Source organism: Pseudoliparis swirei, chromosome 20 (assembly GCF_029220125.1).
Source record: "Pseudoliparis swirei isolate HS2019 ecotype Mariana Trench chromosome 20, NWPU_hadal_v1, whole genome shotgun sequence".
In the NCBI taxonomy this organism is placed as follows: domain Eukaryota; kingdom Metazoa; phylum Chordata; class Actinopteri; order Perciformes; family Liparidae; genus Pseudoliparis; species Pseudoliparis swirei.
Genome location: NC_079407.1, coordinates 25236508 through 25260060, shown reverse-complemented (window position 1 = coordinate 25260060; position 23553 = coordinate 25236508). Strand labels below are relative to the sequence as shown.

Here is a 23553-nt window from a genome sequence, read left to right as displayed (position 1 = left end):
ATCTACACGCCGTGGACATGTTGATGTAGTTACTGTTTACACTGACAGACACCTCTCTCTCTTCTTCCCTCTCTCCCTCCCTCTCTCCCTCCTTCCCTCTCTTGCTCCCTCCCTCTCTTCTTCCCTCTCTCCCTCCTTCCCTCTCTTGCTCCCTCCCTCTCTCTCTCTCTCTCTCCCTCCTTCCCTCTCTCCCTCTCTTGCTCTCTCCGTCCCTCTCTCTCTCTCGTCTCTCTCTCCCTCCCTCCTTCCCTCTCTCCCTCCCTCTCTCTCCCTCTCTCCCTCTCTTGCTCTCTCCGTCCCTCTCTCTCTCTCTCCTCCCTCCTCCTCTCTCTCCTCTCTCTCTCCCTCCTCTCTCCTCTCTCCCCCTCTCTCTCTCTCTCTCTCCCTCTCCTCCTCCTCTCTCTCTCTCCCTCCTTCCTTCCCTCTCTCTCTCCCTCCCTCCTTCCCTCTCTCCCTCCCTCTCTCTCCATCCTTCCCTCTCTCCCTCCTTCCCTCTCTCCCTCCCTCTCTCCCTCTCTCCGTCCCTCTCTCTTGTCTCTCTCTCGTCTCTCTCTCCCTCCTTCCCTCCCTCCCTCTCTCTTGTCTCTCTCTCGTCTCTCTCTCCCTCCTTCCCTCTCTCCCTCCTTCCTTCCTTCCCTCTCTTGCTCCCTCCCTCTCTCTTGTCTCTCTCTCTCGCCTCTCTCTCCCTCTCTCTCCTTCCCTCTCTCCCTCCTTCCTTCTCTCCCTCCTTCCTTCCCTCTCTTGCTCCCTCCCTCCCTCTCTCTCTCATTCCTTCCCTCTCTCCCTCCCTCTCATGCTCCCTCCCTCCCTCTCCCTCCCTCTCTTGCTCCCTCTCTCTCCTTCTCTCTCTCTCACCCTCCCTCTCTTCAATCATCCTTCCCTCTCTTGCTCCCTCTCTTGCTCCCTCTTTCGCCCACCTTCCCTCTCTTTCTCTCTCTCTCTCCTTCCCTATATCTCTCTCTCCCTCTCTCTCTGCCCCCCCCCCTCTCTCCCTCCCTCTCCCTCCATCTCTTGCTCCCTCTCTCTCCTTCTCTCTCTCTCACCCTCCCTCTCTCTCTCACCCTCCCTCTCTTCAATCATCCTTCCCGCTCTACCTCCCTCTCTTGCTCCCTCTTTCGCCCACCTTCCCTCTCTTTCTCTCTCTCTCTCCTTCCCTATATCTCTCTCTCCCTCTCTCTCTGCCCCCCCCCTCCCCCTCTCTCTCTCCCTCTCCCTCCATCTCTACAGCTGTTTAACTCACTCAAACACAAAGTAAACAAACTGAAATCTGTTCAATCTGCAGCTGGAGGAGATGAGGGGTCGCTCTGGGTCTCTGACCCCGGTGGCAGCAGCTCGGGTATCGGACCTCCGTCCATCTGACCCGGTTAGGATGCACTCATCTCTGCTGGAGCCCCGGGGCCGAGAGAGAGAGATCCAAGCCCGTGTCGTGGGGAGCAGAGCTCTGATAATGTCCTTCAAGGAGAGGGAAAAAAGAGTGGAGCCGGTCTCCAATCTGGCAACCTGCTGTGCACCCCCCCCCCCCTCTCTGTACCTGTCCCTTGAGTAATGGTGTTCTCGGAGATGGTGGCGGAAGCAAAGAAGAAAATGGGAGGGGGAAGGAAGGGGGGGGGGGGAGAGAAGCAGATTGCCGAAATAAACATGAGAGCGGCGTTGACAGGCAATAAATAAATGCAATCCCAAAAAGAGAAAGAAATTGAACGAGCACATTGGCTCTTTAACCGGAGGAAGTCTTGTGTAAATAACGCGGCTCAAATCATTTCTTGCAAAATCAAAGTGGCGCCCGTGCAGGATCTGTGTGTGTGTGTGTGTGTGTGTGTCGGAGAGTGTGTGAGCATGTGTCCGCATATGAGGCATTACAGTTCCCTCAGATATGGGGGGAAAGAAATGGGAATAAAAAGGATCTCCTTGACCTTGACACATGACTAAAGTTATTTATTTTTTTCAGCAATCTTGCTGTGAATGCTGAAATGATAATTCAGAAAATTGGAACGGGTTGCACCACGAGTGCATGGCTGGAAGATGTAACTGTCTGTATGGATTCAGAAAGATTCACAATGCCGAGAACACGGGACACGAATGTGTGGGAGGACGCCATTGAAATTAAAATAAGAAAATCAATATCCAAGGTTGAAGAACGTGTGCGGCAACCAATGATCGTATTTTCTTTGCATCTGACAAACAAAAATACTTTATATGTGGCTGCTGCTGAGAAGATGAGATATAATGCAAGGTAGAAGAGGCTCTCGCAACCCAACATCATTTCGGGGAAGTGGAAGTCGTAATGAATATTGGAAATTGCAAATTCAATGTCACATTCTGTGTGTGCGGTGCTCGGGAAGCTCTTGAGATTCTGGTCATCAAATCTGAAATGGATATTTTGGAATCCTCTCGGATGTTTTTGAAAAAGTTCCATAACTATAAAGTACCCGAAAATGGTCGTATCGTCACATGACCTATGACGTCATAATGTAAGGTATCGGACATCTTCTTCGCAATGTAGCGTTGTGTTAGTCCAAAAGGTTACGCCAACCAAATCTGAGTTTCCTCCGTAGGGTGGCCGGCCTCCGCCTTAGAGATAGGGTAAGGAGATGAGTTTCCTTCGTAGGGTAGCCGGACTCAGCCTTAGAGATAGGGTAAGGAGATGAGTTTCCTCTGTAGGGTGGCCGGCCTCAGCCTTAGAGATAGGGTAAGGAGATGAGTTTCCTTCGTAGGGTAGCCGGACTCAGCCTTAGAGATAGGGTAAGGAGATGAGTTTCCTCTGTAGGGTGGCCGGCCTCAGCCTTAGAGATAGGGTAAGGAGACGAGTTTCCTTCGTAGGGTAGCCGGACTCAGCCTTAGAGATAGGGTAAGGAGATGAGTTTCCTTCGTAGGGTAGCCGAACTCAGCCTTAGAGATAGGGTAAGGAGATGAGTTTCCTTCGTAGGGTGGCCGGCCTCAGCCTTAGAGATAGGGTAAGGAGATGAGTTTCCTTCGTAGGGTGGCCGGCCTCAGCCTTAGAGATAGGGTAAGGAGATGAGTTTCCTTCGTAGGGTGGCCGGCCTCAGCCTTAGAGATAGGGTAAGGAGATGAGTTTCCTTCGTAGGGTAGCCGGACTCAGCCTTAGAGATAGGGTAAGGAGATGAGTTTCCTCTGTAGGGTGGCCGGCCTCAGCCTTAGAGATAGGGTAAGGAGACGAGTTTCCTCAGAGGTAGCCGGCCTCAGCCTTAGAGATAGGGTAAGGAGATGAGTTTCCTTCGTAGGGTAGCCGGCCTCAGCCTTAGAGATAGGGTAAGGAGATGAGTTTCCTTCGTAGGGTGGCCGGCCTCAGCCTTAGAGATAGGGTAAGGAGATGAGTTTCCTTCAAAGGGTGGCCGGCCTCAGCCTTAGAGATAGGGTAAGGAGATGAGTTTCCTTCGTAGGGTAGCCGGCCTCAGCCTTAGAGATAGGGTAAGGAGATGAGTTTCCTTCGTAGGGTGGCCGGCCTCAGCCTTAGAGATAGGGTAAGGAGATGAGTTTCCTTCAAAGGGTGGCCGGCCTCAGCCTTAGAGATAGGGTAAGGAGATGAGTTTCCTCCGTAGGGTGGCCGGCCTCAGCCTTAGAGATAGGGTAAGGAGATGAGTTTCCTCCGTGGGGTGGCCGGCCTCAGCCTTAGAGATAGGGTAAGGAGATGAGTTTCCTCCGTGGGGTGGCCGGCCTCAGCTACCCTAGAGTAAGGAGCTCGGACATCAGGAGGGAGCTTGGAGTCGAGCTGCTACTCCTTCGCATTGAAAGGAGTCCACTGAGGTGGTTCGGGCATCTAATTCGGATGCCTCCCATTAGAGGTTTTCTAGGCACGTCCAACTGGGAGGAGGCCCCGGGGAAGACCCAGGAAACGCTGGAGGGATTATATCTCCAAGCTGGTCTGGGAACGTCTCGGGATCCCCCAGAATCCAGGGTCAGCCTGCTAGGTCTGCTGCCCCCGCGACCCGATCTCCTAAGCGGTGAGAGTGGATGGATGGACCCTTAATGCTGCATCACATGTAATCCACCCTGACACAAATGGGACCGTTTGGGACTCTTTCTATTCCAGCTCATATCCCAGGGGTTGCTCGGGGATGGATTTCTATTACTTATGTGGAAGTAATGAGAACTATATGATAACAAAATAAACACGTTTCAAGTTCACGTTGATGGGATCGCAGTTTTATGATTGGGGAGGAAGAACTTAAAGATGGAAGGATGACAAGATGGGGGGAAGAAATGTGATACTGGAAGTCTCAAATTCTTTCATGCATCTTTCTTTTACAGCTATGACCGTTCCAACTCTATTCCAACTCTGGCAGGCATCATAATATCACATTACCAGTATGCCTGTTTGCCCGAGACGCATCTATTCTTGAGTAATGAAGTTAGCAAAGCCGCTGCGGACTCAATAATGAGAGCAATTTGCGTCGAGTCACGCTGCAGTCGACCTTCGGCCTCTTCCACCTCTGGCCGACGGATCTCATAACTTTCTCTGTGGACTCTCACGATTCCTCTCACTGACCATTTAACTCGAGACATTTCTCTCTTTCTCCAGTGTTTCTCTTTCTTCTCTCCGTCTCAGGTGTATTCTAAACCACGGCTGTGATTAAGTGCCTCCATTATAAAACTGAGTGAGCAATTTCTCTTCACTCCGGGAGTCGGCCGAGAGGAGTTTGCCCCCCCCACCCCCTGCAATGCACCGAAACGTACATGTGTGCATATATAAACACACACACAAATAAACAAAGAGACCCGCTAATGCAGCTTTACATATCACCCTCTTTTCTTTTCTCTCACACACTGTCGGACAACAATTCAGATAAAACATATTTTGTATAGAAAAATTCCTAATTAGCCTCAGAGGGCTGAACAGTCTGCACACATACGACGTCCTCAGAGTCCAGCGCTGTGAAAGGCAACAGCTTGCCTCCCACCAAATACCAATTATGACTCATTTTAAAGCTTCCTCCAATGAGCGCCATGCAGAATATGAGGGTCAGACCACGGGGGGCCAGGCGGCTGCAGAGAGATGGGCGGCTCTGCCGGTGTGGGGGTCGGCCGGCCGGCCAGTGTGGTCGCTTTGGGAAAGACGCAAGTAAACAAGCATAGATGGCGGCGGGCTCTTTGTATGCGATGGTCACGGTCTGCGTTTTTAGTGTCTTGTTTCCTGTTTTATTTTGAAGTCCTGGTCTCTTGTTTCCTCTTGTTTCCCTGCACTTCCTGTCCCTGTGATTGTCTGCCCTCTTTGTATGCGATTGTCACGTTCTGGGTTTTTGGTGACTTGTTTCCTGTTTTATTTTGAAATCCTTGTCTCTTGCATCCTCTTGTTTCCCTGCACTTCCTGTTTCCCTGTGATCGTCTGCCCTCTTTGTATGCGATTGTCACGTTCTGGGTTTTTGGTGTCTCAATTCCTATTTTATTTTGAAGTCCTCGTCTCTGGTGTCCTCTTGTTTCCCTGCACTTCCGGTCCCTTTGCCAGTCTGCCCTGTCCTCTGATTGGTCATTCCCTTCAACTGCCCTGAGCCACTCCCCTGCCTCCTGTTTGATTGCAAGCCCCGCCCTAATTGCCTCCACCTGTGTCTCGTTTAGTCTGTCTTCTCCTTGTTCTGTGCCAGGTGTGTTTTTGTGTCTACTTCCCGTGTGTTCCTCATCCTCATGCGACTTATTTAGAAAATGTGTCTTTCTCCACCTTCCTAGGCTCCCGTTGTTCCTCTGCTCCCGAGTCTCTGCCACTGACATTACAGAACGCAGCAGGGGATGGTATGTGAACCCGGGAAGCGAGCGCCCCATGGAAGGGCGCGCATGCAGGTGAACGCACACAGGCAAAGGACGGGAACTGATCTCGGATCAGCCGGCGGTCCTCCGGCTGCCACGTCCCCAGAGTCGCAATAAAGTTCTCCTCATACTTCTGAACCCCTCCTGAACAGAAGATGCTGAAATCCATTTTAGCAGTATGGAGAAAAAAAATCCTGCTTTTTAATATTCCTAAAGGAGGAGAATGCCGTCTGCTGTTGAGATGTATTATCCATCTGTATGTATCCAGACTGTTTTACAGCGTCTCCCTGGTGGTCACACCATCTGGAAAATATACACTCGGTAACACATACAAGCCCAGATATAGTTCCTCGTATTAAGTCTTCGTTATCCAGCTCATTATACAACGGCAGCAGATAGCATGGCAAACGGGATAAAGAAGGGATTACGGCCATTCATACTATGTAGTTATGGTATTGCGAGAGGAATTAGATGTGGTGACAAGAAGGTAAGAGCCCCAGCTGTTATTTGACATGCAGAAATATAGTTCTTCTTCTTCCACAGGGCACCCGTTTTCTTCTTTCGTCTTCGCACCCTTATTTCTCTTTCACCGTGGACTTGTGTTGATTTGAGGTGCCAGAAATTTACTTTGGCAAACTTCGGATAAATAGAATATTATGCCAATGCCGCCGCGTCGTGTTCTAGTTTATATAATGCTGAGCAGTGCCGCCGAATGGTTATTTTCACGCTGAACGCGATATCATTTAACTTTTACATTAGGGTTGAGTAGTCGTGGTTCTTTTTCCGATGATAGATTACGCAATTATATTTATCAAGTTTGGGTTTTATGCCAATATAGCATTATTATAAAAAGAGTAACCATACCATTCGAGTTATTTGAATAAGATGAATCGGCGTCTCATAATCGGGCACCAGACAAATTTATCATAGTCACGGTACACAGCTCTAAGTCAGATAAGGTACGTAGATAAATAATGTCGGACAATTGTACTTTAAGCCGCAACAATGAACATATTGAGGATTAAGAATGTCTGAACCAGACTATACATAAATGCTGAGGATGCCAAGAAAATATAGTTAAAGCTGAATATGATAAATGGATAGGAAAAATCGTTCTGTATTAATGTATAAATTATGTTGTGCAATATCTCTGAAAGTTCAAACTCTAGGTTTAAACCAATATAAGTTATAATCAACACACATCACAAATAAATATCATCGTTTTAATTCTTGTTTAAATCTTGCCTGATTACGCGTTTCCTCTTGATTGCGGACAATGGAAGAGAACGCATGTTTTTATGAAGAGTGTTTCTAGTCAACTATAAATTTTCATCATAATAAGAGTAACTGTTATTTCATTAGTTACTTTCTACAAATGTATTTCCATTCTTTTTTATTTATCGCTGTATTGTATTTATTTTAATTATACAATAGCATGTATTACTTATTCTGATGATTTATTCATATTTAAAAGGTCATGAATATATAATACTATAAAACATTTTAAACCATTTCTACGCCGTTTTGAGCGAATAGTGGGAGCAAAGAAAGAGAATTTACTAATGAGTCTAGTATTTTAAGTGCTCAAATATTTTGGGAAAACAATTGCCAATTGTTCGATATAAATTTTAAGGAAGGCTAGGTGAATAAGAGTACAGATGCTTTTAGAAATGTTAGATAATAGAATAGATAAATGCGTTGAATGATGTATAAATTTTAAAAAGAATACAGGATGATAATATAAATTATCTCAACAGGCTGATTATGAAAATGTTTACATTGAAGTTCTCATTTATTCAGATCTTCTATTGTGTGTCCACGGTATTTCTGCAGATGTGCTATATAGTGTGATATGATGTGCCTTGTATGTAGTTTAAGCAGTTTCATGGTATTTACAAATGTGTATGTTTTCATTACTTTATTTCCAAGCCTTCGTATCTATATTTATCCAAGGAGGCGTTGTTAACATGATTCAGCTTATCCCTATTAATAATGGCGTGTTTTAATTGGTTGCAAGATACATTAGGCTTAGCATTATTTATCTTATCGTGCCAGATTAAGAGTTACAATTATCATGATTAAGTTAATTAAGGAATTAAGTGGCTCATTCTTACTGCGTCACAGCTGTAGGCAATAAAATCAATTCACTGAACTAAAAGAGTGATCTCGTATTTAATCACGGGAAATAACTGTGTTAACAATTATGCAATAGGGACTTAAACAGGATGAGGCTATGACTGAAATAAGATCAATTAATGCATGATACCATAGATAAGAGAAAACCCATACAGGGCAAGCAGAGAGAAAACAGTGTTTGTATTTGTACCGATATTAAAGACAAAGCCGCAGAGAGATTAATATTTTAAGTGAATAGCTAAAATGGGCCCCAGGAGCTGGTCACCCACGCACGCAATCGGGCCACACGAAACTGAAGATGGCGTTTATACTGAATATGGAGTGAAAATGGGCATTGATCGGAAAACAGTTTCATGGTAGTTAACGCACAACATGGGTGTGTTTGATGTGGTGAATTCTGCTCTGAAGGCCTTGTACTCTAGTATTGAAGATTTTCAATGAGGGCGAGTGTAGTCTAACAATCCCTCTATCCCTATGATAGTGTGTCTAGTCCGTTGTATACATATGTTAGCTCAATATAGGCCCGATGTTTTAGCAATTATCCAATCTGCTTGATGTCGTACAGATGTCTCAGAAGGTGCGATGGTTTGTATCACAGCAGTTCTCAAGATAGAAGTGTCTGGTTGTGTATACGTTCTCATGAACTTGTCTATGTGATGGAAGACTTTTTTCAATGATGTTGAGCTGTTTATACAGATGATTTAATGATATTCTGATTGTTTGACGACAATGTTAATAATGTGTCTATATATTTATACAGATGTTTCTTAAGTAGTGTATCTGATGTGTTTTTGATGTAAGAGATTTCAATTAATTATATGTAATACCCAAAAGTTTTGCATTTTCAAAAAAAACATGTGTTGCAGACAGATGTAAAAACATATCCTCTTCAGTATTTTAAGTATTTTTCAAATCATCAAAGAAAGTGCTGATACGTTAATTTGTTTACAAAATAAAAATTTGCAGATCGAAAAGTAGTAACTTCCATATAAGCTATTCTGAAGGCCAATTTTTTCAGATAGTATCATTAGAAAGCAGTTATAATTATTAAGATTATTTAAAAAATACATAAGAACTGGATTTTAATAAAACAGTTTTTTATATTGACTAATTTTAAGCTTTGTTGTAATATGATAGTTTTTAATAGTTCTTGCTCAAATGAAGACAGAAATCCGAAATAATATATTAAAAATGATATTGGATTACGAGAGATTGTTTCTTATAACGATCTTTCGTCCCAAAGGGTAGCTGTGGCTGGGGGTATTTTTATGGTGGTTGGCCAAACAGGTGGACTCCCTGAATCCCTGTATGTAGACAGAATAGTTGGCGATGCCAAAATGATATGTTCTGAGTGTATCCTGTAATTCAAGATGTTGCTTCAGATGGATAGTGAGTATCTGAGTGTGTTCGTAACGATGGACCAATCGATGAGAGGATACACGAGTGATGATGTACAGCGACGTTTCTTCATGATGTGTATTCTGAGATTTGTTTTCTGAAACGAAATGGTTCACATAAATGAAAGTGTATTGAGGATGTTATTGAGCGTCTTCTTAAAAACAACTAGAGTCAGAGTCCACTCCTTTTAGTATCACACTAGTATTTCATATAGCTAACGCTCAATTGTTGTCTTTATTAAGTTTTGTATACTAATGCAAGAGCGTAACCAAGGATGCGCTCAGTTCAGACATGACGAGTTGATACGGTAGGAAATAGATTTGCTCATTAAAACATGAAAACTCTAAACGGAGTATTTGCAGTTAAAAATAAAGCAAATTATATCTTTACAAATAGTTAATTTTACTTTTCCTCCTGAAGACAGTAAAAGCTCCATGATTTATTTAACTAACCTATAATTTAGAACGCGTGATGTGCAATCATATTATATGATGATCCTCAGCTATTAACGCTGGCTGGTGTGTTTTGGCTAGATAATCACCATAAAGAACAGTGTAAATTTAAAAATCTGTACATATTTCAATAAAAGTAACTTAGTGTTCAAGAATTAGTGCTAAAATTTATTAAGAGATGTTTTGAGTCCTAATTAGGAATGTGCCAATTTTTGATAGTTTCTTTTTACCAATAATTGTTTCAATTCCCCTAAAAATCTAATAGTTTCATAAAGATTTATTTGCTATACTATAGTATTTTTGCAGATTAAAACGTATTTGTTTTCAATTGACGTAAATTAGTGGACTGTAAAAATAAGATGTTTTTTTAATCAAGTGAACAGCTAAAAACAAATGCAAATTACTGAGATGTTTCTGTCCATAAATAATAGTTTGAAATATTATAAAAACATCTGCTTGAAACACACTTATCTTTTCTTTTATGACCTGAATGTTTTGTCAAGTTGCTTCAGACGGTTTGCTGTATTTTTGAAGTGTGGAAATTTTGATGTTTATATTGGAACACCTCATTTTTAGATTGATTTCCGGACAGTGTGCTACCAGGCTTGCATGTCGGACCGACCGCCACGCAGACAAGTGATAATTACTGGGTCGACTTTCAGGATTGCTGGACCTGGAAATCGGGTTCAACTTCCGCGCAGAGGAAGTGTGTTCAGGTTGGAGAGAGCGCTGGTAGACCTCGGGGTGAGACTAGGCAGAAGTCCGATGGCCCGGCGTGAATTCCGTTTTGTTGGTTCGGCGACGGACTTCCCGGGGAAATGCCTTGCTGCACCATCAGGGGGGAGTGATTAAGAGACAGAACCGAGCGGTACATCTCAGAATGCACGAAACCTGGATTAGTATTACATAATACCCCATGAACGTTTACATCGAGTGCTTCGTGCGCTGACAAATAGCACAATTGTCGTACTCGCGAAACGAATCGGAACTCCTCAAATATGTACACTGTGTCTCTAGAAGCAGTAACAGCGGGTCTAAATGAGATGCTGTTCCACCTGTTCCAATTCCATGACACTTGACACTTATCTGATGTGCAATGTGTGACGATTGGGTACTATTGGGTCATTTAAAACTCTATTATAACTGTAATGGAGCGTGTTGCATGTGTGGTGTTTCATCGTATAAATCTCTTTTAGTATTATGTCATCAGACAATTGTACTATAAAGATTGAATTTCAGTATGTGAGGGACAATGATGAGGGTTGCAGGTGATGAGGCGTGAGAAGATGAAGTGAGGGATAACGATAAGAGAGGAGGGTTGGCTGAGAATAACAGGTGGAAGAGATGTTGGAGCAGGATGAACACATCAAAAGAGGGTGGAGCATGTTAAGAATGAAAATTTGATTTGCAAATTTCCATAAAAGATTATTTGCCAAAACTTTCTATGATAGTTTTTGCATGATTCCCGGCCTGGATGACATTAAGAAATCTGATTTTCGCAGATCTCCTACTAAAGATAATGTACTTTGCATACAGCGGATAAATTAGGTTTGTGCTATCATGATCCATCAGGGATTCGCTGCCTCGGCTGTTGAACTGATGATTTTGCAAATAATTTACTATAGAAGAGTTTTAGGTTAAAAATCTCTGAAAATCAAATTGTGAGCTCCATGTTTATTAGATATGTTGCTGTAGTTTACGATTAAAGCTGTCTTTTATAACAATGAGCAAAGTTAGTTTTGAATTTACAGAAGACGAGGTTGCTAGATTTAACGTAAGCCACGATGTTATTTTTGAAAATTTACATGCACAGCACCTTTCTAGTCCTGTATTGTGTGGACGACACTTCTCACGGGGTTACCTCCTCATGTTCATGGTCTGTGTCAGATCTGGACGAGCAGAACTTTGAAATGCGTGACGTTCTGGTTTCAACATGACCGCAAGGCGATTTTACCGGCGTTGAAGAGATTTGCAAGAGTGCTGGAGGAAGCTAGGGACGAACGGCACATGGTAAACAACACACAACACACCACACTGCAGGTGCGTGTAGTTTGTGGTCATTAGCCTGGGAGTTCGAGATACCATGCATGGACTGCGCTGACACTTCCCCTTCCTTTCCTCAGAAGCCCCTTCAGAGGAAGGTGGGTTGGAGTGGGAGCGGCGTGGCCTTCTCATTCCAAGGGGTTTTTAAAATTTAGGGTTAAAAGGGGTTTTCACAGATTTAAGTTTTGGATTTGTTTTTTTGGGTTTCCCCGGGGGGACCGGGGTCGCTCGAAATTTTTTCCCCATTCCCCCCTCAGAGGGGAAAAAAGGAAAACCGGACTCGTGGCAGGGAATTCTTCCCGCGGGAAAATCGGGAACACCCTGAACCCCGAAATGAACGGGTTCTTCCACATTTTGACCGGGGGGGATTTCGGGGGGTTTTTTCAAATTTTTCCCTGGGCCAAACTAAATCCCCGGTAAAACCCCCCCTGAAAAATTAGGAAACTGGGTTCCCCATTTAGAGAGTACGGTTAAAGGGGGCGGTCCTTTCTTAAAAAATTTTAATTATTTCAAACCGGGGGGTTTAAATGCGTTTAGCTCCAATGTTTTTTTAAGTAGGTTTTCATCCGGCATAAGGTTTCATTCCAAAGGGGCCCCCACTTCCCGCCCTGCCCCGTTGGGCCGGTTTTTGCCGTCCCGCCCCTAAAAGGGGGGGCAGAGGGGGGGCTGCCGGTGGGAGGCGGAGGACCCGTTTTAAGGAAGGGGCTCGAGGGGCGAGGCGGTGGGGGGGACCACGGGGAGGGAGCGGGATCTGGAATTTAAAAAGTGGTAGTTAATGAGGGGGGAAAGGGTGAAACAATACTACAAAAGGAAAGGGGTGGGTAACTGGACAGGGAATGAAAAGAAAAAAATTTGATTTTCCAAAACTTTTAGATTTAAGGGGGATAGGACCCGGGGAAAACCATTTAAAAAAAAACCCCAAAAAATTTTAGGTTTTCCCGGGCCTTTGAAGGTGGAAAATGGGAGGGGTTTGAGGAAAAAAAGGGGGAAGCCCAGGCTTTGGGCCCATGATTAGGGCGGTGGTGGACCCCGGGGTGGGGAACTCGAGGGGGGCGGGGCCTTAAATATAAGGGGAACAGGGGCAGGAAAACCTCAAAAAAACCTCCGGCAGCCAGGAAGGAATGGGGAGGGAGGGGATTAGGGGGGCCGGGGGGAAAGTTTTGTAAGAGGGGGGGAGACAAGGACTCTTTAATTTTAAAAAGCAGCCTAAACCCCGTGGATGAAAAAAGCGTTTTACGCCGGAAATTTTGGGGTTTTGATCCTTCCGGCCCTTCCTTTGTCTCTTCCGTTTTTGTTTTTAAAACGAGGAGGGTTTTCCAAAGGGGTTCCCTCCCAGGGGGGGGGGGAGAGGGTCCGTGGTTTTAGATTTTTTTTTGGAGAAAATTTTCAAGAACAGGGGACGTTTGGCCCGGCAAGGACCCCCAAAACAGGGCAAGAGCCAGAGCGGAGGAAGGGAGGGGGGGGGCGAAGGGGGGGGCCCCCCCCACAACACCAAAACCCACGAGGGTGTTCTTTCGGCTTAAGCCCTGGGTACTGGAATTTTTAAATCTTGAAAAAATTTTTTTTCCCCCTTTCCCTTTTCCCCCTTTTTTTTTCCCCCCACGGGGGGGGGAGCTGGGGGTTTTTGTGTTTTTTTTCCCTTTTTTTGGGGTTTTTTATTTTGGGTTTTTATTGGGCAAGAGTTTAAAGGGGGATTTGGGTTTTTTCCGGGTGCTTGGCGGGCCTCAGGGCTGGGGGGGAAAGTTTTCCCGATTCCCCCCGTCACAGGGCACGGGGAAAAGGGGGGGCTCCTCGGCAGGTGGGGGAGGTGGGGACAAAAATTTGCAGCTAATCCGCCGGAAAAGAACCCCGGGGGTTTTCCTGGTTGGGGGAAAAGGGGGGAAAGGGGGGTTTAGTTTTTTGTAGGGTTTTGGGGGTAAGGCCCTTTTTCTTGTATTATATTTTTAGCAGGGCCCCGGAGGAAAATTCTCCCTGGGAAAACCCTTCAAGGGAACAGAGAAGCCATCATGAACCGAGACGGATATGAAAAAAAGGGGGGGAGTTAAAAGGTTTAGGCAATGAATTTAATAAACGTCCACCCTTTCCCGGGGATGAAGGCTTTCAGCGGGGGGGGACACCCCGGGTTTTTTCCCCCCCCCCCTGGGGGGGGGGGCGGGCCCCCCGGGGGGGGGCGGGGGGGCGCGTCGGGGGCGGGGTTAAAAACCTTTGAGAGGAGGGGGGGGCGCCCGGAGGGGCCCGGGGCGGGGCCCCGTTTCCGGGAGGCCCGGGGGGCCCCGCGACTACCCAGGGTGAATTTTGAGGGGGGTGGGGGGGGGGGTAAGGGGTGGGGAGGGGGGGGAAGAGGGTGGGGAGGCTGGACAGGGCAGTGAGGACCAAGAAAATGGAGGATGTGGGGATCTGCCAAGAGCAGTGGGGTAGAGGCTGTGGGTGAGGTGGGAAGTGGGAGAGGAAGGAAAAAAGAAAAGAAGGGGGGAAAAACAAAAACAAAAAAGATTAAAAAAACAAACAAAAATATTGGTGATGGTGGTGATGGTGGCACGGGCTTAGAGGTGGAAGTGGGGAGTGGGGTGGAGAATAAAAGGAAAGTGGGAAAGAGGAGGAAAAGGAAAAAAAGACGAGGACAAGGGTGGTGAGAAGCCCATAGAGGCGGTAGGACAGGTGGGTGGAGGCGAAGAGGTGGAGGAGGACGGTGCAGAGGAAGAGGGGGCGGAGCAGGTAGAGATGGATGAGGAGGAAGCAGGGGGGCAGAAAGGGGCCCCAAAAAGAAAGAAGAGCGGCCAGAGTGCCGGCAGCGAGGCCAAGGCCAGCAGGGTGGAGGAGAGGAGGAGGAGTCAAGGGGCGGGGCCGGTGGAGGACAGTAGTGATGAGGAGGGGGCAGACGACAGCGACTCTCCTCTAATTTTAACAAGCAGTCAAACTCAAAAACTTCACACAGTGGATGAAATAAGCCAGTTTTTACACAGAACAAAAAACAAAAGGAAAGTGGAGGTCAGGGATCACTTCCCTGACCTCGTGACCTTTGTACAGTCTTGCCGATATTATATGAAAAAGAAAAAGTTTGAAAAGCAAGAGGTTTTTAGGATTAAAAAGATTTTACTCAAAGTAAAGGAGTGCATCCAGCAGGGGGAGGTGGAGAGCTCCAATGTGGGTTTTATTTGATTTGTTGATTTTAAGTTTTATTTGTTTTTTAAACTCTTTTCTTTTAATGAACACATTCAGAGTCGGAGTTTTAAACGTAAATGGAGCGAGGGACAGTAAGAAGAGAACATCTATTTATGAATTTAACAAGATGAAGGCCAACGATGTTCTCTTCTTACAAGAGACGCACAGCGACAGCACCAACGAGGCGGACTGGAGGAGGGAGTGGGGGGGGGAAGTCCTCCTGAGCCACAACACCAACCTCAGCGGAGGAGTGGGCTTCCTCTTCTCCAGGGCCTTCAGCCCGTGGTCACTGGAGGTCAAACACATCGTGGAGGGGAGGCTGTTCTTTGTGAAAGCAGTTCGACCTTTTTAACGTGGTTTTATAAATATCTATGCTCCAACAACTGGGACAGAGAGGCAGCTGTTTTATCCAAAGTTAATGATGTTTTAAATGACTGTGCCTCGGAGGATTTTTATTCTTGGGGGATTTTAACTGCACAGAGGATGATTTTAATGACAGAAACCACACAGAGCCACATCCAGCTTCACAGCAGGTGCTGAGGAGGCTGGTCCATTCTCACGGCCTGGTGGGCGTGTGGAGAAGGATGCATCCGGACTGCCGACAGTACACATGGTCCCACGTTAGGGAGGGAAGGATCTCCTCAGCCAGGTTAGACCGTATTTATGTTTTAAGCACCATTTTAATATTTTTAAAATGTGCAGCATTATTCGCTGGTTTTACTGATCACTCTTTGGTTTTATGTCATGTTTTATTAGGAATTTTTACCCAGGGTGCATATTGGCATTTTAATACAGTTTTAACTTTCGATAGGAATTTTAGAGAGGTGTTGTTTTATTTTGGGGCATTTTAGGCTGAGGAAGAGTGATTTTAATAATCTTAGGCAGTGGTGGGACCGTGGTAAGGTGGAAATTAAGCTCCTTTGTCAGCAGCACACTTTCAGCGTCACTAGAGACGTCACCAGATCTATGAAGGACCTGGAGACTGAGATAGTGGACCTAGAAAGTTTAAGCGAGTCCACAGGAGATCGAGGACATATTGAAGTCCTCAAAAGTAAAAGCGGCTCTGCGACCTGTTCAAGTAAAAGTGCAAGGCGCACTGGTCAGGTCGATTCCAGACCATCGCGGAGATGGACACTCCTCTAGCTTCTTCTTCGGCCTGGAGAAGAGGGTGGGCAGGGCGAGTGATCCACTCACTGCTGGCGGACGCAGGGCAGTCGGTTGTGGAGCCAAGCCAGATCCGAAGCGAGCGGTGGGGTTTTACTCCTCCCTTTATGCCACTGAGTATAGGGAGGAGGGAGAGTCGGCGGAGGGGCTCTGTGGGGAGCTGCCTCAGGTCTCGAGGAGACTAATGAGAGCTCGACAGACCCATAACCCCCAAGAGCTGAAAGCTGCCCTGCAGGAATGCAGGGAGGCGCGCCCGAATCGACGGCCTCCCCGCTGAATTCTACAAGAAATACTGGGATGTCCTCGGAAGGGACATCCTAGACGTCTTCAATGAGAGTCTGGCCTCTGGTTCCATGCCGATGTCCTGCGGAGGGCAGTGCTGGCCTACTGCCGAAAAAGGAAACCCGCAGGACATCGGTAACTGGCGCCTGTGTCTCTGCTGTGTGTGGATTACAAGCTTCTGTCCAGGGTCTGGCCTCCAGGCTGAGGGGAGCTATGGGCAGGTCCTCCATCGGGACCAGACCTACTGTGTGCCCGGCAGGTCCATGGTGGACAACGTCCACCTCATTCGGGACGTTTTGGAGGTCTCCAGCTTGTTGGGTATGGATACTGGTCTGATTTCTCTAGATCAGGAAAAGGCTTTTGACCGCGTTGAACACGGCTTCCTCTGGAAAGTTCTGGGGAAGTTTGGGTTCAGCGCTGGTTTCATAGCTAAGATCAAGGTGTTGTACAGTAATGTTGAGAGTGTGCTGAAGATAAACGGCAGGCTGTGTGCTCCTTTTAGAGTGGGTAGAGGGGTCCGGCAGGGCTGTGCTCTGTCCGGGATGCTCTACGACTCTCCCTCGAGCCCGTCCTCATTAAAATACGCTCTAGCCTACATGGTTTGGTTTTACCTGGTTTTAGTAAAGGAATGATTTTATCGGCATATGCCGACGACGTTGTTGTTTTTATCAAGAATCAAAATGATGTAAACCTTTTAAATCGAATAGTACAGGATTTTAGCACGGCATCATCAGCGAGGGTGAACTGGAAGAAAAGCGAAGCCCTCGCTGTGGGGGAGTGGCGTGGCGGCCTCCCGGTTCTTCCACAAAAACTCATATGGAAGACGGACGGTTTTAAATATTTAGGAATATACCTGGGGAAACCGAGCATGGTCCAGAAGAACTGGGAGGGCGTCACAGAGAAGATAGAGGAAACTTTCCAAGTGGAAGTGGCTGCTCCCCAGATGTCTTTTACAGGTAGAGTCCTGGTTTTAAACAATCTTATTGCATCCCAACTGTGGCACAGGTTGACAGTTTTAGACCCTCCCTCGGGCTTCTTAGCCAACATACAAAAGAAGATGGTAGATTTCTTTTGGGAGGGTCTACACTGGGTGCCACAGGGGTGCTGTTTTAGCCAGAGAGGAGGGGACAGGGCCTTGTCCACCTGGCCAGCAGGACGGCCACTTTTAGATTACAGTTTGTTCAAGTTTTAACGAGTCCGGGGTTTTTAGTGTGGCGAGCGTGGCCAGCTGCATCCTCAGACGTGCTGACAACCTAGGGCTGGATACTGCTCTGTTTTTAATAGACCCCAGCTTTTTAAAACTAAGTGGGCTGCCTCCTTTTTATCAGGGTGTTTTTAAGTCGTGGGCCCTTTTAAGCACGAAGGTGCCCACAGTCTGACTCTCTGTTCTGGTTGTTGAGAGAACCATTAATTCACGGGCAAACTAGACATTAGCAGCAGCGTCACCCTGGACTAACGGGCTGCTGCGAACAAAGACCCTTTCCCTGCAGCAGTTGGTGGATGCAGTGGGGCCGACGCTGAGCGACCCCCCGGCCCTGGGCTCCCTGCTGGGTCTGCATTCCGACCGGGTGGCGAGGAGGCTCCTGGGCTGTGGAGGCAGAGGCTGACCGGGTTGGAGAGGAGCCTCCTCAACGACTACAGCCAGCGGAGAGCAGAGCCGGACCCTGCAGACCCCTTCCCAAACATCTCCCTCAGCCCGGGGCTAGGGGGACTCACCGGCCCCCTGCTAAGAACGAGCCACCCAGAAAACTGCACACTGAACAAAGCAGACAAGAAGACTTTGTATTTTAACCTCGTGAAGAGCATCAACAGGTCCAGACTGTGCAACAGACCGCCCACTGTGTGGTCAGAGAGACTTGGGCATGGAGGCCCTGGCCCGCAGTGGGGGTCCTATACAAGCCTCCACTAAAGAAAGGACCGCTGACCTCCAGTGGCGGATTTTACACGGTGCTGTCGCGTCCAACGCTTTTATTTCGGTAATCAATCCCGCTGTCCTGAGCCAGTGCCCCTTCTGTGACCTCCGGGAGACTATTTACCATGTTTTTAACGAGTGTAAGAGACTTTTGAGTTTCTTCGCTCTTTTAACAGTGGTCTTTAGTCTTTTTAATGTGGTTTTACAGAAGGTTTTATCATGGAGCTGCCTACAAAAACAGAAAAAGAAAAGTGGCAGCTCCTAAATTTGTTATCCGGTGAAGCAAAAATGGCAATTTATTTAACTAGGAAGTCCCGGGTGGAAAACAGAGAGGGGCAGGAGGCCAAGGCAGTGTGGCTCTGTAACATCAGAGCCAGACTCTGGCTGGAGTTCAGGTTTTACAAACACATTGGAGACCTGGATGCTTTTAAACAACGCTGGTGTTTTAAAGATATTGTTTGTTCTGTGGTAGAGGAGGAGCTGGGTTGCGCCACTTTTATTAGATAAAACATTTTTTCTTTTTGTTTTAATGTTTTGGTTTGTTTTGTTTGTGTGCTTGTATTTTAGTCAATTTGGTTTTTTAAAACACTTCATTTTTAAACGAATGGTGTAATGGAAAAATGTAAATAAAGTGTTTTCAAAATCAAAAATCTCCCCCTCTCTCTTTCTCTCTGTCTCTCTCTCTCTCTCTCTCTTTCTCTCTCTCTCTCCCTCTCTCTCTCTTTCTCTCTCTCTCTCTCTCTCTCCCTCTCTCTCTTCCCCTTCTCTCTACCTCTCCTCTCTTCTCCCCTCTCTTTCTTCGTCTCCCCTCTCTCTTTCTTTCTCTCTCTCTCTTTCTTTCTCCCTTCTCTCTCTACCTCTCCCTCTCTTCTCCCCCGCTCTCTTTCTTCGTCTCCCCCTTTCTCTCTCTTTCTTTCTCCCCCTCTCTCTCTCTTTCTTTCTCCCCCTCTCTCTCTCTTTCTTTCTCCCTCTCTCTCATTATCCGTCTCTCTCCCCCCCTCTTTCTCCCCACCTCTCTCTCTTTCTTCCCCTCTCTCTGTCTGTCTCTCTCTCCCTCCCTCTCTTTCTCCCTCTCTCTTTCTCCCCCTCGCAGATACTCTCTCTCTTTCTTCCCCCCTTCTCTCTCTACCTCTCCCTCTCTTCTCCCCCGCTCTTTCTTTGTCTCCCCCTTTCTCTCTCTTTCTTTCTCCCCCTCTCTTTCTTTCTCCCTCTCTCATTCTCCGTCTCTCCCCCCCCCTCTTTCTCCCCACCTCTCTCTCTTTCTCCCCACCTCTCTCTCTTTCTTCCCCTCCTCTCTCTCTCTCTCCGTCCTTCCCGCTCTCTTCCCCCATGAAGCTGGCACACCCTGGCCATGACAATTACCGCCCGCCTCTCTCTCTCAGCGGGGGCACACCGGGGGAGGCAGCTCTTCCTCTCTTCCTCTCTCTTCCTCTCTTCCTCTCGACTCGCCGTGCGTTACACAGAAGCTACAGGGCCGAGTGAGAGTCGCCGTGGAGACCCCGGTGTGACGGAGGAGGCGTTCATCCTCCCGGCGTTGGTGGATCCCAACGCAGAGAAGAGGAGCGATTGCGATGCACGCGACAATCGCTCGTTACCCTGACAACCTGCGATGTGACGCATCACAACCTCCAGTTGGCGGGTTGCACATTAAGAGCAATACGGCGTGCGCACCGACAGCCCGCGGCGTCATGACAACCAGCAGGCGACGAGCTCGGGTGTTTTTGACAAGTGGGAATAAATGTGGAGGGAGGTCGTTAAATCGGCATTAACAACGGGAACGACAAACAACGCCGGGAAGCGCGTCTGTCGTCCTTCTGGATCACAGACGTCAAGTCACATGGGGGGGGGGCTTGCTTTGAACCCTTTATAATTTGAAATAAAAAATGTCAACACTACAGTGCTATTTGAGGACATCATAATAATGTTTTACTGTTAGTTTTTAGGTAACGAAGTTAAGTTACCATATTTGGTTCCTCGAGGAATTCATTCAATAATCCCCTTTTATGAATTTATACTGAAACACTTGCACCTACACTACCGTTCAAAAGTTTGGGGTCACCCAGACAATTTCGTGTCTTCCATGAAAAATCACACTTTTATTCATCAAATGAATATAAAATATAGTCAAGACATTGACAAGGTTAGAAATAATGATGAATATTTGAAGTATTAATTTTGTTCTTCAAACTTCAAGCTCAAAGGAAGGCCAGTTGTATAGCTTATATCACCAGCATAACTGTTTTCAGCTGTGCTAACATAATTGCACAAGGGTTTTCTAATCAGACATTAGTCTTCTAAGGCGATTAGCAAACACAATGTACCATTAGAACACTGGAGTGATAGTTGATGGAAATGGGCCTCTATACACCTATGGAGATATTTCATTAGAAACCAGACGTTTCCACCTTGAATAGTCATTTACCACATTAACAATGTATAGTGTGTATTTTTGATTAATGTTATCTTTATTGAAAAAACAGTGCTTTTCTTTGAAAAATAAAGACATTTCTAAGTGATCCTAAACTTTTGAACGGTAGTGGAAATATTTTTTTTGTGTTGATTCTTGTTGTGTTTGTTGTCATTTCTATTTAAGTTAAGGACGTTTGTCGTCGATGTAAAAACATTCAACAAAATTAAGTTGGCGACTCGTCAAGTCAGCGCAGCAGTAAAAATGTCCACGACCAAACATTTTGTGAAATCTCAGTTGTATACGCGATCGTGGATTATCCCTCAACTGCTGTTGCCATGGCCAACGGAAATTGCCTGCTTATAATTTAAGCTTCTTTTCTTTCTTTTTTTAACTCAGCGTAAATGAACATGTGAATATAACAACATTTTCATGACTTTTCCAAAACTTTTGTGATTTCATTTTTCTCAAGGACTTTTCCAGGCCTGGAAATAAACATTTAAAAATTCCACGACTTTTCCAGGTTTTCCGTGACGCCGATTCGAGAACAAATAAATATCTTCACACCACTGCTCATATCAGCGGAGTTCGTCCCACACGTCTTCTCCCTCGTGAACCTGCAGCCAGCTAATTAAACGCCGCCTGGTCGCCTCTCCTCCGATGACCTGTTGGCACGCCGCACATCTTTAATCTCTATTCCAGCAGTAAACGTCTCATCTCGACATAAAGAGGTCACGTGTTACATTTCCCTCCAGACTTAATTACTGTTTATGGAGAGAGAAGAAATGGCAGCGTATTATCTATATGCGCGTGGAAATGAGTTAATCGCTTTCCGGCGCTGCCTCCATCGGCCTTTATTCTCTCTAGCTATTAGCTCATTATTCAAAAAGTCATAATTAAGGCTCAGAAGTGTCGGGGCAGCCAGCTGTGTGCAGAACACACACACACACACACACACACACACACACACATGTCATGCTGTGTTAAAAAATACTCTGAACCGGTGGTGTGTGTGTGTAGGGGGGGGGGGGGGGGGTGCTTGTCCTTTTCTTTAAACCCTTTATACTTTGAAATTAACAATGTCAACACTACAGTGCTATTTGAGGACATAATAATAATGTTTTACTGTTGTGACATTAAAAAAAATAGTTTTTAGGTAACGAAGTTAAGTTACCATATTTGGTTCCTCGAGGAATTCATTCAATAATCCCCTTTTATTAATTTATAGTGAAACACTTGCACCTAAATATTCATTTTTTAATTGGTTATTGTTGTGTTTGTTGTCTTTTCTATTTAAGTTAAGGACGTTTGTCGTCGATGTAACACAATTAAGTTGGCGACTCGTCAAGTCAGCGCAGCAGTAAAAACATGAATAAAAACATTAAGACAGGACATTCTCATTTAAAACAAGATATAATAAATTTTTATAAATCTAATGTATTTACAACATGTTTTGAAAATGAAAAAGAGACAGTAGAATTTAAAATGTAATCACTTTGAAGACGTTTATATTCCTATTGTCATAATATATATTGTTTATTTATTATAAGACAAACAATACAGGACTGTCTCAGAAAATTAGAATATTGTGATGAAGTTCTTTATTTTCTGTAATGCAATTAAATAAACAAAAAATTACAAATCAACTGAAATATTGCAAGCCTTTTATTCTTTTAATATTGCTGATTATGACTTAAAGAAAACTCAAATATCCTATCTCTAAATAGTATACTATATTAAACAAATTGTCTAATTAACTCGAAACACCTGCAAGGGTTTCCTGAGCCTTGACAAACACTCAGCTGTTATATTTTTTTTACTTGGTCTGAGGAAATATTAAAATTCTCTGAGATAGGGTTTTAGAGTGTTCTTAAGCTGTAAGCAATATTAAAAGAATAAAAACGCAATATTTCAGTTGATTTGTAATGAATCCAGAATGCATGACATTTTTGTTTTTTTAATTGCATTACAGAAAATAAAGAACTTTATCACAATATTCTAATTTTCTGAGACAGTCCTGTATACACATTTATACTGTTCTCCTGGTTAGTTGCAACACTAAAACATGAAAACAACACTTAAATATTGTTGTTTTTCTGGTTAAATACTGATTCATATATAATGAGTAAAGCAAAGTAAGTATTACATCTGAATAAATGGTAAAGTTATTCTTAATATTCTCAGATGAGATTTTTATAAGTGACACTTCTGGACAAATGTGAGAGAGAGAGTTCAGCTTTTGAAAGGAGGCGAGATAATAAAGAGCTCATTTACGAACAGGCGGCTCTCATCGTCTTCACGCAGCTCATTCACGACATTTATTAGTCTGAACCGGTCCTAGAAAACTCTCGATAAGCCTCTCTCATAAAACCAGAGTTACGCTGAGAGGATATGAGCAGCAGCACGAGGAACACTTCCTCCCCGAGGGGAAGCCGCCACTTCCTCTGAACCGCACTTAACGAGCAGGATGGCATTATGAATGCAATAAGCACGGTGGGCAAAACGCTGCTTATGAGTTATCTGGGAAAACAGCAATACCTGCAAATTACAAGCGTTAACTGAATAAATGTCGTCCCTGTATAGTCCAGAAGCAACTGTTGTTTCTAAGGGACGTTGAGATACATGAAGTATTCAGACCCCTTTAAAATGTCCACTCTTTGTTTCGTTGCAGCCATTTGCTAAAATCAAAAAAAGTTCATTTTATTTCTCCTTAATGTTCACTCAGTGCCCCATATGGACAGAAAAAAACAGAAATGTAGAAATTTTTGCAAATTTATTAAAAAAGAAAAACTGAAATATCACATAAATATCAGTTTTTATTTTTTAACAATTTTGCACAA

At 45.3% G+C, this 23553-nt stretch overlaps 1 protein-coding gene across 1 annotated transcript in view; it reads right to left on the bottom strand.

Moving 5' to 3' along the window:
• Positions 1-12365: 12365 nt before the first annotated feature.
• Positions 12366-23553, bottom strand: part of LOC130211330 (glutamate receptor ionotropic, kainate 4-like) — a 90082-nt gene continuing 78894 nt past the window's right edge. Inside the window, exon 8 of the mRNA XM_056442069.1 lies at positions 12366-12428. Coding sequence (XP_056298044.1) covers positions 12366-12428 — 63 coding nt within the window. The remainder of the gene's footprint in view (positions 12429-23553) is intronic.